This window comes from Colletotrichum graminicola (genome assembly GCF_000149035.1).
Source record: "Colletotrichum graminicola M1.001 genomic scaffold supercont1.19, whole genome shotgun sequence".
NCBI lineage: Eukaryota > Fungi > Ascomycota > Sordariomycetes > Glomerellales > Glomerellaceae > Colletotrichum > Colletotrichum graminicola.
Window position 1 is genome coordinate 176,824 of NW_007361023.1, and position 17,585 is coordinate 194,408.

The 17,585-nt window shown below is 54.5% G+C and overlaps 7 protein-coding genes across 7 annotated transcripts; 3 read left to right on the forward strand and 4 right to left on the reverse strand.

Moving 5' to 3' along the window:
• Positions 1-240: 240 nt before the first annotated feature.
• Positions 241-1,440, forward strand: GLRG_05523 (necrosis inducing protein; the record flags this gene model as incomplete). The annotated part of the gene is made up of 2 exons (XM_008096208.1): positions 241-488; positions 555-1,440. The coding sequence occupies 2 exons, from the start codon at positions 241-243 to the stop codon at positions 1,438-1,440; spliced, it is 1,134 nt and encodes a 377-aa protein (XP_008094399.1).
• Positions 1,441-3,041: 1,601 nt separating this feature from the next.
• Positions 3,042-3,802, reverse strand: GLRG_05524 (glycosyl hydrolase family 11; the record flags this gene model as incomplete). The annotated part of the gene is made up of 2 exons (XM_008096209.1): positions 3,042-3,450; positions 3,513-3,802. The coding sequence occupies 2 exons, from the start codon at positions 3,800-3,802 to the stop codon at positions 3,042-3,044; spliced, it is 699 nt and encodes a 232-aa protein (XP_008094400.1).
• A 1,941-nt stretch (positions 3,803-5,743) lies between these two features.
• Positions 5,744-6,197, forward strand: GLRG_05525 (uncharacterized protein; the record flags this gene model as incomplete). The annotated part of the gene is made up of 2 exons (XM_008096210.1): positions 5,744-6,030; positions 6,128-6,197. The coding sequence occupies 2 exons, from the start codon at positions 5,744-5,746 to the stop codon at positions 6,195-6,197; spliced, it is 357 nt and encodes a 118-aa protein (XP_008094401.1).
• Positions 6,198-7,258: 1,061 nt separating this feature from the next.
• On the reverse strand, positions 7,259-8,047 carry GLRG_05526 (haloacid dehalogenase-like hydrolase; the record flags this gene model as incomplete). Its single annotated transcript, XM_008096211.1, has 2 exons — positions 7,259-7,385; positions 7,449-8,047. 2 exons carry the CDS (start codon positions 8,045-8,047, stop codon positions 7,259-7,261), a joined length of 726 nt encoding a protein of 241 aa, XP_008094402.1.
• Positions 8,048-10,024: 1,977 nt separating this feature from the next.
• Positions 10,025-11,645, reverse strand: GLRG_05527 (FAD dependent oxidoreductase; the record flags this gene model as incomplete). Its single annotated transcript, XM_008096212.1, has 4 exons — positions 10,025-10,308; positions 10,380-10,953; positions 11,034-11,323; positions 11,393-11,645. The coding sequence occupies 4 exons, from the start codon at positions 11,643-11,645 to the stop codon at positions 10,025-10,027; spliced, it is 1,401 nt and encodes a 466-aa protein (XP_008094403.1).
• Positions 11,646-12,417: 772 nt separating this feature from the next.
• Positions 12,418-14,308, forward strand: GLRG_05528 (major facilitator superfamily transporter; the record flags this gene model as incomplete). The annotated part of the gene is made up of 8 exons (XM_008096213.1): positions 12,418-12,599; positions 12,673-12,934; positions 12,993-13,086; positions 13,137-13,262; positions 13,322-13,464; positions 13,523-13,637; positions 13,694-13,883; positions 13,945-14,308. 8 exons carry the CDS (start codon positions 12,418-12,420, stop codon positions 14,306-14,308), a joined length of 1,476 nt encoding a protein of 491 aa, XP_008094404.1.
• Positions 14,309-16,799: 2,491 nt separating this feature from the next.
• GLRG_05529 (uncharacterized protein) lies at positions 16,800-17,564 on the reverse strand (the record flags this gene model as incomplete). Its single annotated transcript, XM_008096214.1, has 1 exon — positions 16,800-17,564. The coding sequence occupies one exon, from the start codon at positions 17,562-17,564 to the stop codon at positions 16,800-16,802; it is 765 nt and encodes a 254-aa protein (XP_008094405.1).
• Positions 17,565-17,585: the final 21 nt, after the last annotated feature.

Here is a 17,585-nt window from a genome sequence, read left to right on the forward strand (position 1 = left end):
AACGATTTGGATAGCCTCAATGGGACCAAACAAAGTCATCGGCGCCGCCGGACTTGCTCCGCTCCGTAGCTTTGTCTGCGTATGCATGGCGCAGAAGTTATATACAATGTATGTACTACTACGGCATCGGCCCTATGTTTATTGTCTTCACCCTTCCTCAGGCGCTCTTCGAAGCTGATCCGTCATTCTTTACTGGTCGTAACCTATACCTTCGTTTCTTTTTGTATTTAACTAGCCACAATGTTTTGCCGCTCGTTTTTGACGCTCTTTTCCCTTGGCCTGGTTGCATCCGCAGCAGGCCGTACACTCTCTCAACGGGACGACGATGCGTTTGAGGGCAAAGTGAAGGACCACGACGCAATCGCGCCCTTTGCGCAGCAGGCCGCAGACGGACTGCCCGGACAGCTTCAACTGCAGTTCAAGCCCGCACTTAACGACGTGCGGGGCTGTCTCCCATATCCCGCTGTCGACGCAGAGGGCTTCCACAGGTAAGTGCATAGTGAACACGCCAAACCACACGGCGCGCCGGGCTGTAACTAACAATGGACTACTAGTGGTGGACTGAAACCAACTGGAACTGAGGACGGTGACTGTCGAGGCTCCTCCACGGGCCAGGTCTACTCAAGAGTGGGATACTCCAACGGTCGCATGGCGGTGCTTTACGCATGGTATCTGCCCAAGATGATGACAATGAGCGTCGACAACCCCTCCTCCAGGCATTGGTATTTGAGCTCCGTAGTCTGGCTTCACACCGAGGAGTGCAATGCCACAGCGGCCGACTTCACAGTTGCGGGCGTAAGCTATTCCCTCGGGGAAGACGCATACAGCAAACGCTTCGACCAACCCACGCTCTTCGCGGCAGACGATGTCTCTAGCACACACCCCGTGGTGGGATACCGAGCCCAGACGTCCGTGTTTCCGTCATACAAGAATGTCACCGACGGCCTCGACATGCCCCTTGTGAGCTGGACCAAGCTGCCGCAACCAGCCGTGGATCAGTTCAACGGCTTCGTGTACGAGCTCGCGCGGTGCCCGTTCCAAGATGCCAACTTCCAGGCTTCTCTGGACGCTGCTTTCAGCCCCGACTTTTACGCCAACCTGACGGCCGAGCCTGATGCCGCCACATGTGCCGCGAACCCTACGGACGAGTCGTCCCGTGCGGTCAAAGCCGCCCGCGCCCTTGGGGACACGGAACCTATTGTCGACGGCCCCAATATCGACATCCACAATCCGCCTGCCGATCCGGTTTTCACGTCAACTCCCCCCCGATCAACCACATCGTCAAGACCAACCTCTACCCGCCGTCCAACAGCAACCCCCACCCGCCGCCCAACCACTCCAACACAAAAGCCAGCGAGGGAGGGATCCGGGCCCAAGAGGCCAGGCAAGCCTAGAAAGGGTAGAAAGAGATTTCTCCGCGACGTTGGGGATGATGAGTGATTTGCTTTCGATGACGCCGAAGTCGATGTCGCCAACCCGCCAGCCGCTCCGTCATTCCCAACTCCTACCAACCCGGTCCTGGCACGAATGAGTTAACGAGGCCAAGCGAATGTATTGCTGGCCATTCAGTCAATGAAGTATGATGAAATTTTTGAATTCGATGAAGATCGGAAGCTCAACGCTCGATGCCCTTCCAAGAAGTGACAGAACTGGAATGCCAGGTAACACTTTGCGCCTTGTTGTTTTATAGATGGGTAACATTTGTCAAGTACATGAGGCGTTAAGTTGGAATGAAAGACAAACAAACAACATAGCAAAAAGAAACAGAAAGAAAAAGAAAAGAAAGAAAAAACAATAAATAACATCAACCAACTTCATCAGTCTACCCAAGAGCATTCACAGCGGGACCATGTTTAGAAGACGTAGCCTAGTGTACATCAAATATCTGCATGTAATTAGCTGCGCAAAGTAGCCCACCTATCGTTTGGGTCCTGTGCTACGCAGTCCGGCCGAGGAGAGCATGAATGTCCAAACTACCCCCAATCTCGGTTTCAGGCGGCAGCACAGCCCCTTGCCTAGAGATCGGGAGGGCATGGCAGCGACTAACGGGTTGGCAACAGGCAGCTATGCAACAATACTTTCCCGGATAAATCCTTGACCCTGTCTTAACTTATTAAACCAATGGCAAGGGAAGAAGACATGGCGCATAGGTCGTCAGGACCAACCAAGTCTCATTACATAACTTCTAATGCAGGTAGACACGGTTGTACACACCCAGGAAATGACCGCCTACAGCAGCTGACCCTCGTGAACAGGATCAGGAGTTCGAGTTCCCGGTCGAGTAAATTTAATACTCGAGATCGAGCGGTTGTAGCCGGTTTTGGGCGTAGCAACAAAAGCGTATGCTGATCTGGCCTACCATCCGCCTCGTCGTCTAGCACTCACACGTAAAAAAGGGGGATAACGACTGGAAGAAAACCATGAAGAGCACGTTAGATCGTTATCTTCCTTAGGACTGGAGGTAGTGGTAGCTCCGTCAGAGGAAGCACGTTGATGTTTTATGCCGAACCGGAATGCGCAGTTGTTACGGAAGGGGGCTGCGGACAGCCGATATCAGACGAATCTTGATCATACACATAGAAAATCTCCCAAGAAAATGCCATCATTGCAGGTTTACGACTTATGTCGAACAGCATCGTAGCTTGCCTTAAGAGCCGGCACTGAGCCCCGGCCACGACAGAAAACACTCACAGACATTAGTTTCCTCTCACGGGAATATTTGTCAAAGCCAAATTTATATAAATGACTGGGCTTTATTGCTTCTTATCCAGCCTGAAAAAAATCCTGTGCCGCCATTTGATGTAGCAGATTCCCCTCAGGCCTATAGACACGCTCTCAAGATGGGATAGGAGGGTGAAAGAAAGGAAACCGGTGAATAGTAAGAGCGGCAGAACAGAAGTTACAAGTACAATCAATCGTCTCGACCGCTGCAACGCCATATCCAGGTCTCATAAGATGCCTAGCATGCGCTGCCTCAACCGCCAACGGGTAGCTCTGATACTGGGGTCAGCGACGATCAAAACGCCTGTGGGCTGGCTAACTTACCACGAGGTCTGAACGTAGATGTCGGAGGAGCCGCTGCTCTGGTAGCCCTCGGTGGCCACGATCTGGTAGTAGTGCGTGCCGAGGTTCAAGCCATACCTAGCCCAGGCGTTGAAGTGGTTCTGCATGTTGACGGAGCCTCCCACACGTTTGCCTTGGCGCACAGACCAGTACTGCTGAAAGGTCCTTGTGCCGTCGATGGAAGGCTGGTTGTAGCGGGTAGAGACGTAGACGTCGTAGGTGCCGCCGTCGGTCGTGACGGTGCCCTTGTACTGACCTCCGCTGCTGGGGTTGTAGGTACCGTAGGATTCGACCACGTAGTACTCGACCAGAGGGTTGCGAGTCCAGCCGTAGACGGCCAGGTAACCGTTACCGTTGGGGCTGAAGGAGCCGCCGTAGTTGATGGTACTTTCACGACAGTTTCAGCATACACATTTGACTTGTACATCGCTGACGATGGATTCTCTTACCGGCCATTGCCAGGGTTCCAACCCTTGCCACCCACAAAGTTGCCGACGTTGCTCCAGCTCACCGAGTAACGGCTGCCCGCGCCCATGGTGTATTGGACACGACCGCCTCCATCGGACCAGAACGAGTAGAAGTAGCCGTTGTGCGTGCCCTCGCTGTTTGGCGTGACCTGGCGCCTCTCGAGAACCTCGGTTGAGTTGCCATCGTCCACCTCGTCAAGGAAGTCAAAGGGGCGTCCGAGGACGGCAGTCACAGCCGCCGTCGCGAGGAGGAGAAACTTGAACGAAACCATGGTGACGGGAACAAGGATTTAGTAGCGGTCCAGTATAGACAAGATCTTGGTTGATGCGGTGGCAATCACAGTTCTGGGTTGCGATCACTGTGCCGCTATATATGTAAGTTGCCAGACAGCACACATGTCACGGTTACCGCCTCTGGAGCAACTAATCCAACTACCACCATGACGTTTACGAGATTGATGGAAATTCTCCGGGCAGTCAGCCGTATTTGATTTAGGCTGTACCATGGACCATCTACAGGCTAATGTCGCAAAAAGGAATTTGGCGACTTGCGTACATTCGCATCTTGGCATCAACGAGGCCAGAAGCGGCCGTCGGCTAAAATCCCAGCACGACATTGATCATGAGCCGCTGGTGGCGACGACGCCCTCCCTCCCTGTGTTCACTAATTGGAGATCTGACATACACCCCTGCCGCCACTCGAGCAAATAACCTTAAAGAGTATCGGTCTCCGCGTTCCGTGGCGGCACGTGGATGGCGGGAACCACTGCCAAGGATCGGTTTCCACCACAACCCATGTCCATCAATAATAGCCGAAGACCTGGGCGGGATCTCATAGGCTACGGCCGTGTGATCTAGGAAGGCGCTTTTTCATCTACTACCGGCATATCGACGGTGGCTTGCCGGATCTGTACCGAATCTAGACTAATACCGTCCGGATGAAGGGATAAAATGAGACCGACACCCTGTCTTCTGGAAGCGACGCACCCCTTACCGGATTTTTTTCCTTCTTCCAGGCTTGTCAGCTTGTGTTGAAGCCTGGTCAATGAGTGGGCTAATTAACCTACGTTCCCAGAGCATAGGGGTAAGATACTATTATCTGTTACATGTCCTATGGGCTAATATGCCACAATAGGTAATGCCGCTAGGGAAATGTCAGCACTATATCTTAGATGGGTTTTCCTTGTTTACAGGATTAGGTCAAATATCTGGCTACCGAAAAACATTGAACCAATCGGCAACTAGTACTACTAGCCTTGATCACCTCGTCGGAGCACAGCGGGATACTCCTCGAGGGTAATGTGGTAAGGCCGTGATGAAAATACCTGTATAATGGCTCGCGAACGCGTGTTGTTATAGCCCAAGGCAGATGATAGTGAGTATATCCTTGGTGCTGTAGCCAGGCTTTTCACCTAGTACTGTAAACAAGGAAAATCCTAATGGTACGCGTATTCCGTCCGCTTGGGGAACGCATTGCCAGTAACCCCCCCCACCAAGTAAGCAAGATGCATAGTCATGAATCATATATACCATAGGCCAGACAGTTACACATCACGTCTGAACAAGGATTGTTGCGACTCGTATATACGCACTTCAACAACATCACCATGTATTTCCAATTGGTTCCCATAGTCTCTATAGCTGCAGAACCTCTAACTCATAGGGATTCAGTGGCGCCCCTTGAGTATTTTGTCAGCCAGACAGACTCGTTAGTGCTTACATACATGTCAGCGCTAATTGTCTATATTGTTGGCAGTCTCTCTATGTTAACCTGATTGGTTCTATTTGGGCCAACATCGTGAAGGACCCTTACTGCCTGGGATCTATCTTACACGTCAACCAAGAATCAGCACTGGGCTCATGGGCATATTAGTTTGGATAGGAGTGAAAATAGGATGATAGCTACACCATAAGTATGTTGCTTACAATGAAACGCTTTACAAAATTCTGACTGGCGCAGCAAGATGATGGCCTCGCCTTGAGTCCTATTGTAAGGCAACCAAGCGAGCTTGAGTTGGTCGCAGTTAGACCTAGAGCATCCAAGAGCAAGTCTATAAAAGCCAGTTCCTGTCCTGCGATCAACTGGCCAGGTAACCCATTGCTATCACTCATCCACAACTTGATCACTGACTCCCCTCCCACCCTCCTCGCGACCGCCTGCGCCAACGGCGCCGCGGCGCTGCACATCAACCTCTACACAAGCACCAACTGCAATGGCCCCTACTTCACGTGCGTCAACTGGACTCGCAGCACATGCTGCGATCCCAACTTCCCCTTACGGCGGTTCGTGTCCGTCGACTTCGTCAACCTCGACAGGTCACGCGACTGGGAGTTGCGCGTCTACAACGGGCGGCGGCTCTGTCTGCTTCGTCCAAGAGCCTCCTTACACAGGCGCCAGCTGGGGCAACTTCAACCGCAAGCGCGATGTGCAAGGTGGTGATGACGAGGCCCCCGCCGGCTGCGGCCGGCCACAGGAGCTGGGGCTTCCGGACGGGACCCGGTTCAACCTCACGTCCCTGAGCGACGACGACAACTTTTTCCCGCTACCCCTTTTCTCTCATCTCTGTCACTACTGCTAACTGACGCGCCTTTCCTAGTGTATCTCTAGCCTTTGATTCTCCCGACGACATCTCCGAGCAGTTCCAGGAGCCCAAGATCGCAGCTTAAGTGCCGTCTAGCCACAAACGACCATGTGAATGTATGGCCCCCCGACTGCTTCAGACAGGTTGCTCGAGTCTACATGTAGTTTTAAGCTCGAGTTGGCGGAAGGCTATCCAGAGATCGGTCACATGCCCTTTCCCCATCTCGGGAACGGCCTCTATTTTGTTTTCTTCACATTCCTTCTCAGTAAATTTGGTGCATTGTTGGAATAGCGTTTCCAGCGATTCATAAGCACGAGTCAGCAGCCACAGAAGTTGTCACGAGATATAAGTTTTAGTTAATACTGCCCACGTAACTAACGGTATGGTTTTTACGTGACAGAAGTCTACATAACTGGTCACTTTCCAGTCAGCCAGACCAACTAGACTTAGAAAATCCATGCCTTTTGCAGCCCTTCTGTTTGATGCATCAGCCCATCTAGAGTCCTTCCAACAGTGCATATAATACGAATGGAAAGCCCCTCGCTCTCTACATCCTCTCCATCCCCTCCCTCGTGCACAGATTACCAGCTTTTTCACAAGATTATACTTATCACATGTGACAAATACGTGCATGAAGATAGCTTTGCTTGATGAATACAAATGCAGACCGACATCCTCTGCCAGCTTTGTCCCTCTGAGCCCTGTGTTCCTCGTCTGGCCTTATAATCACTGCAAGGTTTTATGCGTCGTCGTACGTTGCCTATGTGCCCCTACATCAACCTCATCACGTAATCGTTAACGCGCCCGTCGCGCGTCGGAGGTGCTTGGCCGCTTCGGTCTAACTATTGGTTCGGGTTCTGGCTCCCGTCCCGATTCTATCAGCGATCATCCGCGCAGCCGCGGCACCTCTGGCGGCCTTCACGTACGTTGAAAACGGGCCTACCGCCTCTGTTTCGACGAGATTTTGGAGAAACGACGAGACAGACGCTGCATTGCCTCGTGATCTTTCGACTTGAAAAAACCCAGAAGTGGCTATATTGGAGATATCAATGCACAAAACCGTTACTAAAGATTAACACTGGTCCGATTCGCCGTGCAAACAAGGTTCGCCTCCCTAATGCACCAATGCCCATTCCCAATCGTGCCCTACTTCTCAGAAGCGGCGATGAGCTTGTCCGCCATCGCGGGCAGTGTATCTGCTACTACATCCACCTCTCCGAAGATTTCGGGTAGCTCCTCGCCTTCCATGGCAGTGCAGTATGCCGCTTTGAACCTGGAACGGGTTAGTTCGTTACCCAGGCACAGCAAGGGTTCGTGTCTCGGAAGGGATACCCACCCGTACGTCTTTGCCGCTGACGCATCCCACAAATGCGCCGCCGCGAACCAGGGCTTGCCGCCGCCGCCGGATAGCTTTGCGAGAATCGGGGCATACGCCTCCGGGTTCGGCTTGGCCAGCCCCAGAGAGTCGCACGAAATCAGGTTCTCGGCCGGCAAGTCGACCCCGCCCCGGGCAAAGTAGCCTCCCACGCGGGCGGCGTCCCCGGTCGTGAAGCACCAGACGGTGAAGCCGGCAGCCCGAAGCTTGGCGATGCACTCGGCGGCCCCGTCTCGCAAGTAAAGGTTCTTGTACTCGGCCACCAGCCAGGCCACGTCTTCCTCGCTCGCAAACGACCGAGGCTCCTCGATGCCGGCGTAGTGCAGGCACCGATAGAACAGGCCCGCGAAGACGGTGTTGAATACTGCGTAGCGCCCCGATATGGCGAGGTAAGTGAACTCGCGCTCGGCCACCTCCAGCCAGCACCACCCGAGGAGCCTGGGCTTGATGCCCTGGGCCCGGAGCTTCTCGCCGAGCCGTTGGTCGATGGCCTCGAAGATGTACTCGTACGAGACTAGCGTGCCGACCACGTCAAAGACGACATTCTTGTTGGAAACCATGGCGAAGGAGTGGGGAATGAGATGCAAAATAGGGTAGGTGATGGTTGACGGATGACTAGACGGATCACGGGGGGGTGCTTTTTTGGCTTAGGGTTATCTCCATCAGCAAGACGATGCAGCTTAAATACGAGGCCTGTCACCCCGCAAACCCGTCATTCGCCTTCTTTTTTGCGGCACTTCTTTCGTCGTCTCCCCGCACTTCCATTAAAGTGCCGGTGGGTTCGTCGACAATCCTCCGGCGCTGTTCCCGGTTCGCTATCGGGGAAACCCTTCCGCCGGGTTGCCACCACGAACGTATCAGCATTGTTTTGGACTCCGCATCGGCTCCTCTGCGCGGACAAGGTTCACGGACAGTGCGAGTGGACTCAGTTCGAGGCACCGGCCCGGTGCTCGCCATGTAATTTGGCTAGGCCAAAAGGGGGAACTCTAAGGGAAACCTTGATGCATGCGTTAGTCGGATAACCCTCTCGAGCTCACCGTTGCGACCCATCATTGTTATCTCGGGTTGGAGTTCGGCCGAGATAATAACCCCCCCCGATTCGACAGTCCCAGACTGTTCATTGAAACTCAGCCAGCCCCGGTACTCTAGATACTAGAGGTGAGGAACCCGATTATCTTTGTATATAAAAGGGGTTTAAAATAGCCGTGATAGCATGCAATCAAGCTTCGAATGGTAAACGCCATCTGTCATGGTTGCTACGCAATCATCAGTTTGAACCAAGGGCTTCACAGAAACTGAGGTGTAAAAAGCTCAAACCATCTTCGTGTTATGCGTGCCGCATCCCCTCCCATGCATTTCATGTCAATGAAGCGTTATTACAAAAGGCAGCCTAACCATCTAACAACCGCTTTCTCTGTCCAATGGTCCTTGTTGGCGATGTTCGACATCTCATTGGCCTCAACTTTCCCTTTTGAGGTATGTGCCTTGCACCAGTATCGGTCCGTTTGCAAAAGATACCAACAGCCGGTGGCTGGCTCCCGCCTGGATTCGCTACCCGGTTAATACGAGATGGGCGACGCAAATGGGAGGTGGAAATCCCAACTGCTGTAGGCAGCTTATCAAATGCGGGTTTAGACAAAAGATAAGATATCGGCTCCTCGGAAAGGTAACGTTGCCGCCCTTCCGTTCTTACAAAGGTTCGTAGCTTGTCTCCGCCATGCATCTTGTTCCGAGATATCTTGCATTGCAGCCATCGACACATTCCCGTGGCGGAATGCCATCGACGGCGTCTCGATAGAACATTCTCCTTCTCATCTCAATTGGATGGCGTTGATACGTGATATCGCTAGCTATGGTTTAAGAGACTAAAACGCTTTCCACAGGTAATAATAACTGCATTTGGAGACCCGGGTATACGATAAGTGTATAAAGTACCGTTGACATGCGCAGGAACGTCGCTAAACCTATAGAAGAGTATGCTTGGGGCGCCTTTGGATACAGACACTACCCGCTGTTCAGAGCTAGGTGCGAGCGGAAGTCTGGAGAGTGTCCTAAACCGTTCGTACTAGGTAATAAATAGATATTTCTCACATCCAACGAGTGTGGCCAAGCAACCTGCATTCTACCTTTTTCCCGTTCTTTAAGATAGACCTATAGGCTAGGTGTTACAGTATGCGTATCGTCACCAACGTCGTGGGTTTCTCGTTGGGGACCATGAATCTTGTTTCAGTCAGCAGTAAAATGTTTTGAGCCGCAGCACTGCTGCAACTACTATTAATCACTCGGTACAGGCACTCCATCCAACGTGGCACCTCTGCTGACTCCCTGGACAATACAACAAGCGATATAGCCCACTCCAATCCTGGCACAAACACCTAGGCCATCCATATCACCAACATCGTGGACATCTTTCCAGCTCCCGGGCGATAGTAAGCACAACGGCCTTGCAATACATAGCGAATCGTACACTATACTGATTTCGTCTGTGCGAAACCTGTGGGTCACTCGCCTCTTCGTCGCCAGTTACAGCTACCATACTACAGCTTTGGTCCCGGTGCTTTGGACCCGGTGCTCTGGGCTGCCTCCCAGCTCGCGAGGATCGTGTTCACGGAGCTGCTCAGCCTTTCTTGTGTAGCCTCGTAGATGCTCGGGATCCCTGTGCTCTTGTAACTCTTTTGCTCCATGATCATCGACGCCACCCCCTTCGCCGACAGGAAGATCTGCGGCATGCCGTGCCCGGTGAACCCGGCGAGGATGAACTGGTTCTGCCTCCCAGGCACGGCACCAATATGCGGCAGCCCATCAGAAGAGTAGCCCATGACTGGCTCACGGTTAGCCTCTCCGCATTGATCTCTCGCCTGGGGTGTTGGGGTGATGATATGTTGCACTCACTTCCGGTCCACACCTCGGACGTGGTCGCGCCGCTGTCTTCCCAGCCGTGGAACACGCGCTGCATGTATCCGTCAAAGTGCGTCTTCGCAGACTCTATCAGCTGATCGTCGTTGACGTTGTTGTACCAGGAGGGCAGGTCGTGGTAGTACTTGGACCGCGCACCTCCGACCACGATACTGCCATCCAGCTTGGGGATCAGATACTCGTACTCGGTGTCGGACCACCTGATGATGTACGAGTGGGGCAGCAGAGGACTGGGCTTTTTGCTCGGCGTGATGTGGCTGCAGATTCCGCGCACAGGCACAATCTTGTCGACGAACTCGGGCAGCAGGGATGACGTGTAGGCGTTGGTCGCGTACACGATCTTGGCGGCACGGATCTTGCCCCGAGGGGTGGATAGCGTCAGATAACCCTCCTTGTCAGGGGTCTCGGTCACTCTGTTGACAGGTGTGTGTGTCTGCAGGTTGACGCCCGCATCGATGGCTTTGGATAGGAGGTGGATGATGAGCTTATACGGCCATAGGTGACCTGCGCTGTATGAGAAGCAGGCCTTGGCTCCTTTCACTCCAGACAGCTATACAGGGGTTAGCAACCACCATCATCACCAGCATCGCACATCGATCTGGTCTTGTTCTCAGACGGCGATGAACCCACTTGTTCTGCTTCGGCCCCCTCTGCGTAATACACATCGTCCATTACAGACACGCCATTCTTCCTGAGCAAATCGACGCCGGTCTTCATGCGCTTGGCAATGGCTTCGGACATCAGGGCATCGACGGCGCGGGTGAGGACGAAATCGCAGTCAATCCCTTCGGCCTCGACAACCTTCTTCACTGCCGGAAGGTTGTTGGCCTCGAACTCGGCAACCTCGGTCGCGGCTTCGATGCCGTGCGTGGCGATGAGACTTGCCGGACGGTTGTACGGGTCAGGCTTGAGATGACCACCTATATTTGAACTCACGGTCAGAAACCGTCATCTCAGGGTGGTTCGAATGCCAGTTGGAGGGTTCGTACCATTGCGTCCCGTGGCGCCAGAGCACACCTGCCGGGCTTCGAGAATCACCATCTTGGGAGGCGGCACCCCACGAGCCTTGCACTGGTCCAGGATGTGGTAGACGGTCGAGACCCCCGCATAGCCGGAGCCAATGACTGCAATGTCGACTTGGCTCGGAAGCTCGGGGGTCGACCGGTGATCGTCCAGAGCGTGCGGGGTTGACCTCCAAAAGGAGGTCGTGGAGTTCGGGACGGGGAGCGGGGAAGGCGACATGACTGCGTCGATACGAGGGGGGGGGGGGGGGGGCTTCGTTTCTGGAGCTCTAAACCGGGCCAAAACTAGCTGTCTGTTATCAGTGAGGTTTCCCAAAAGAAAGCCGCTGCGCCCGCGATTAATAAAAGGGTCAACGAGGTTTCTATGCCGTGTCCTTCTCACCGGGATCGGCTCTGCTGACGTAACTGGGGAGGGGATGGTAATGGACGCCAAGATAGGAACAGAAACGTGGTCAAGAGACTGACCGGGCCGGTTGAGTGTGGGGGAAGGGCGCCGTGGTTTGCCGGGGAAGCGTTGCTTTGCGTTGCCCATCCATGCCGACTATACAGACAATCCGGATAGTAGTATCAGGAACAGCAATACTGTTCGAGAGAGTGGGCCCGGCCCGGTCATGTAGGTAGGTAACAGTCCAGCTTTTGGACTAGATAGCTTTCTGCTGAGCATCTGATCTGTTTCCAAAACAGGCGTGGAGTTGCTCATCTTCCCTATCTGACAGTTCGGAGTGGTTGGTACATAGATAAACCGGGGAACCCTGACCCGACCCCATGCCATGCGAATGCAACGTAAGATTACGGATGTCAGCTACACCCAGACGTTTCTGACTCGCGCAGAGGATGGCTCTCGACAGGTCAGCACAAGCCAACCAAAGTCGGCTTTACTAGGTTGCCCATGATTATATACACGTCGATGCCGGTTGACAGTCTGGTCTCTCTCCGTGGACCTGCCGTCCCGTTTCTTCATCCGCAACAAGTTGCGGCCGCCTTTCTGCATCATGGCGACCTCATCGGATTCAAAAGACACCAAAAGGATTTCCAGCACGTCGGATGTCGCCGCCGGCACCAGTAACGTATACGATGGAGGCCCAATCGAAGAGATTGACGACGGCTATCTGCGCGCCTCCGGATTCACAAGGTTCTACCGAGGCGTTCTGTTCCAGATGATTCTTTTTGGAGCGTAAGTCCAAGGCTCCACAAGTGTCAGAGGCGGGGGGGGACATGATGGAAAGTAACTCCTGTCGAACATGTAGTCTCTCCTTCGTCGGTCCCGCCATGTCCGACGCCATCACCAACCTAGGCGGCGGTGGCCTCTCGACTCCGTACCTGGCGAACTTGGCGACGGCGCTTGCCTATTCATCAGGGTGCCTGCTTACCATCTTTGGCGGACCCTTGATCAACAAGTTCGGCATCAAATGGTCCTGCATGATCGCGGCCGTGGCGATGCCTCTGGCCGGCTCGGCTTACTACGTCAGCGCAAAGTATCACGTAGACTGGTATCTCCTGCTCGCGAGGGTACGCTCTTGTCCACGACGCACCCGGATTCCTCGTGAATGCTGACATTCCCATACAGCTGGTTGGCGGGTTCGCCAACGGGTTTCTGTACGTGGCCGAGACTGCTGCCATGTTGTCGTATCCGGACGCAAACAACAGAGGCTTCTATCTGGGTAAGAATCCCTCGATGGGTGCGGAACAGCCGATAGTAACGGGGCAACAGGTATATGGTCCTCCATGCGGAACTCGGGCAGCGTCTTGGGAGGGGCAATCAACTTCTCCAACAACTCCTCCAGATCAAGCTCAGGAGGCGTTGCGTGGTCTACCTACCTCATCTTTGTTAGCTTTGGTGAGAATCCCTGCATTGTATCCGGTTCAATGGATATCTCTGACTGAGGAGGCACACAGAATGCACCGGAGTGATCTGGGCTGCCCTGTTGAGTCCCACCAGACGCGTCCGGCGTAAGAACGGCGACAAAATCCCTCAGAGTGGCGACATCAGTTGGAAGGCAGAGTTCGTCGCCCTTTGGAGGCACCTGCAGCGCAAGAAGGTGTGCATATCTCTCTGTATATTCAGAATCGGCTTCCCTGGCTGACAACCAACTCCAGACGTGGCTCATGTCCATACCCGCCTTCTACTCCTTCTTCTGCGGTGGAACCCTGGGCACGTATCTGTCGTTGCACTTTTCGGTCCGGGCGCGCGCGTTGTCGTCGTTGCTCACCCGTATGTGCACTCACCTGGCCTGGAAGCAACCTTGGAATCTAACACGCCGCACTTAGCAACCCTGTCCATCATCATAGCCCTCGCCTTCGGAAAGCTTTTAGACAGGACCCGGTGGTCGCAGACCAAGCGAGCATGGATCGCTTTCGTCCTCTGGGCGGTTCCCCAGGCGGCCAGCTTCATTTGGATGGGCGTTGAATACAGCAAGTTCGGTAGGGGAAAGTCGAAGGAGGGCCTCGACTATGAACTGTAGGTTGTGCCAAGCCCCATGTTTCGCGAGTACACGCTGACATTCTTGCCCCTTGGAAAGACACAGCGGGCGGTGGGCCGAGGCCTATCTTCCCTATCTCATCATGTTCTCGACGAGCTACCTGTGTCAGATGTCTCTGTACTGGATCATGTCAACCTTTTCCACGGATGTCGGGTCTTCTTCCCGCACGGGCGGTTTGTTTCGGGCCTTCGAGACCGGCGGCCAGGCCGTCTCGTACGCCATCAACTCCACGAGTGGCGCCGACCCCAGGATTCCATTCTACATTAACGCCGCTCTGCTGGTCTTGTCCGTTCCTTGCATGGTGTTCCTGATTCGACTGGTGCCAGAAGCGCCTGCTAGTACGGATGTGGATGCGGGGGATCTGGCAGCCATTGACGGCGGACTGGACCCGGATAGGAAGTAAACCATAGCGGCATTGGCATTCGCGGTTTCTGGGATTGGTTCATCATTTGTTGGTTTTCTTTTACAGATGGTTCAAATTCATGATTTGTCGCAAAGTTGTGAAATACTTCGCGGGGCTGATACCAGATGTGTCTTATGACATGTACTGACGACTTCCTGTTGATGTCCTGCCCAACTTCGCCTCATGGGTAGTTTCTAGATAGGTGAACTACATTACTCTTTTTTAAAAGAGGCTGCGGCTTAGCACAGTATGAAATATCATGACTCCATAACAAATCGAAACGCAATCCAGCCCGTGACATGTGCCATGCTTGAAGTGTCAAAAGGCCCTTATACAATCCCGAGATCCTGATCACGAGCTCGAGGTACTTTAGGCCGATGGTTCCAACGAAAGACACCGAGAAACGTATCTCGTGCCTTCAAGTGTTGAGAGCGCTTGGCAAAAAGCATCATGCTCATCTGCGAGGCAAATCACTGACGGTAACCTGAAAACCACCCTTCGTTTCAAACCTGCAGTTGTCTAGCCTATCATGAACATCTTACGGAAGACTGTGCTCTCCACGGCTGATCTACCTTGGATTCGTATAACAAATGGGCGGCCAGCCATGCAATGCTGTTGCTGGACAATTCGCCAACATGATGCCGTCTCGAGAGCCAACGATGACACGCCATATCCCGAAGACGGCCAGAGAAACGGATCAAGTTGAAAATCGTGGAGAAAAACTCGGTTCGCCTATTATCTGGGCTGCCTCCTTTGCGAGCCTATGGGAGAGTCGAGTCTGTCGTGGCCTCTTCTAGTCTGTCCAGATGACCAACTGTGCTCCATTGATTAACGTAATCGTACCGTATAGGTGGGCTCCATATTGCTAGATGCTGCATACACAAGTAAACACGCCTTCTACTTGAGTCTGAGCTGGCCTATCGAGTACTTCCGCCAGCACGCCAAGCTGTATTTCGGTAACCGCTTTTCTCCTTGCTGTTAGCCTAGAAAAAGCGTGTCAGACGTCACTTAGCCCGCACGGTATCCGCACCAGCTTTCGCCTGGCACGCCGGCATGGCGTTATGTCGGCGACGTCGTCGGATTCGGCCCGACAGGTTGGCCTAGCCCGCCCGGGAGAGGCTCCCGCAAGCGACGAGGGGTGGTGGGACCGATAAGCTAGCTGCATGCGTGCATCTCTAACCGGGTTGGTATCTTGCTGATACGCGGAGTTCCCTTCTCGAGCATGCATTCGCACCCCTGCCGGTGTCACGACCGCGCAGCGGTCAGTTCCTGACGCTTGTGGCGCACGTACGGTGTACCATCTATTCTTGTACCACGTGTGTTGTTTCGAGCTGCTATATAGTGAGCTGCGTCGTGGAGTTCTACATTCCGTCATCATAGGTATCTCGAGGTGTTGAACAGGTGGAAAGCAGTTACAGAAATATGCAGTAGGTATAGAAGCTGGAAGCGAGTCACCTCCGGGAGCTATAGCATCCTCGATTGATAAGTAACATGCTCCACGGTACTGTGATTCTGTCTATCATGCTGTTGAGTACTGGGAAGGATGTTGAATATACCGTGCTTATCCGACTGTATTGGAGTAGGTATCATTATGGACCTTTTCAACCTTGAGAGGGACCGCCTCGAATACGTGCCTCAGCGCAACTATACTGCCGTTCATGAGGCTTGTCTTTGGTTGCGCCACTCTTGACACTTGGAACGCGTGCAACATACCGAGCCCCATGCCCAGCCCTGTATAAAGGGATGTGCGTCTCCAGCACCTGGGCATCTTTGGCGACGAAGGCCCCCTTTTCCGATCCTTGAAGGATTCCAACTTGCTTCGTTTCACGGATGGCTACGTCCAACGATAACGCGCTCTCGCTGCCTCCGTCCCCATCTGATGGCAAAGGATCGTTCGCGTCTCACTGACGGCAGCGCTTTCCATGTGCCGAGAGCACGAGGCCATCCGCGAGCGAAGACGCGCACGCCAGCGCAGGCGTCGCACACTCGGCCTCCCCCCCCATAGAAGCTCTCCAGGGACGTTGAGGGACTCGAATATCTGGATAAAGGCGCAAATCATCCCGGGCTCCGGCGGTGACGTGTGCGTGCTTGTTGTGCTCCGGAGGACCCGCGCGGACGCGGTGAAGCGGGGGCGCTCGGAACGACGTGCGCGGTGCCGGCGGTCTCCACGACGGGTAAGCCGTATCACTCGGTGTGAGTGTGGCGATACAAGTTGGCTGGGACGGGGCTTTCTCACGCGATCCATCATGTCTCAAGACCTTGATATTCAATATAGTTCGCTGGATAGTAAAAAGGGAAAACGGGGCAATGGCCCCGGGCGTCGGCGCACTTGATACCCTTGATCCCATCAAAACACCAAAAACGATAGCCATCGACGAAAACCCGTCTTGAAACCAATTTCCACACCCCGTCACCATGGATAGATAACTAAAGAACTGCCAAAGGCACTACCAAACTTTCAAACCCACGCGAAAAGAGCCAAGCCGCAACCTCAATCCTTGACGAGCCACACGCACACCACCGGCTTCTGGCCCGGCAGGCCCGTCCGCCCGGCGTCCCAGCCGACGTCGGCGACGCATTTCTTCATCATGTCCTTGTCGTCGCCCGAGAAGCACAGGCCCTTGTACCACCGGCCGTTGCCGGCCTGCACGATCTCGAAGCACTTGTTCTTCTTCGGGTTCGGGTTGCTCGCGCCGAAGCCGCGCAGCAGCTCGGCCAGCGTCGTGCCGACGGGCACGTGGAAGGCTGCGAAGGGCACCCGCGCGTTGGCCGGCAGCTGCCACGGCGGCTGCGCCGTGCGGAAGACGTGGATCTTGGTGTGTGCCGCCGGGAAGAAGTAGTTGTAGCCCGGCTCGCAGCCGGTGCCGCCCGTCGAGTTGCTCAGCTGTGCCGCCGGGTTGCGCGGGTCCAGCGCAGGGAGGCCCTGCGCCGCGCGCGCCGCGTAAGATCCCTGGCCGCCCGGCTGGAGGGGGTAGGTGCCATACGTGCCGGGCTGCGAGTTCGGCCAGGTGTAGGCCGTCGAGCCCGGGTACGGCACCGGGGCGGCGGTGGCGGCGGCGGCGGCGGGGTAAGAGTACGGGCTGGGTTGGTAGAGGTAGTAGTTACCGTAGCCCGGGGCGGCGCCTCCTCCGTAAGCGCCGGCCCATCCGCCGTGCGGGATGTAGGCGTCGCCATAACGCTGGATGGGCATGCCGTTGGTGGGGCTGAAGATGGGCCGGCGGGGGTCCGCGTCATGGCCGGTAATTGGGTTGGACATGGTGGTTGGGGGAGTGTGAGC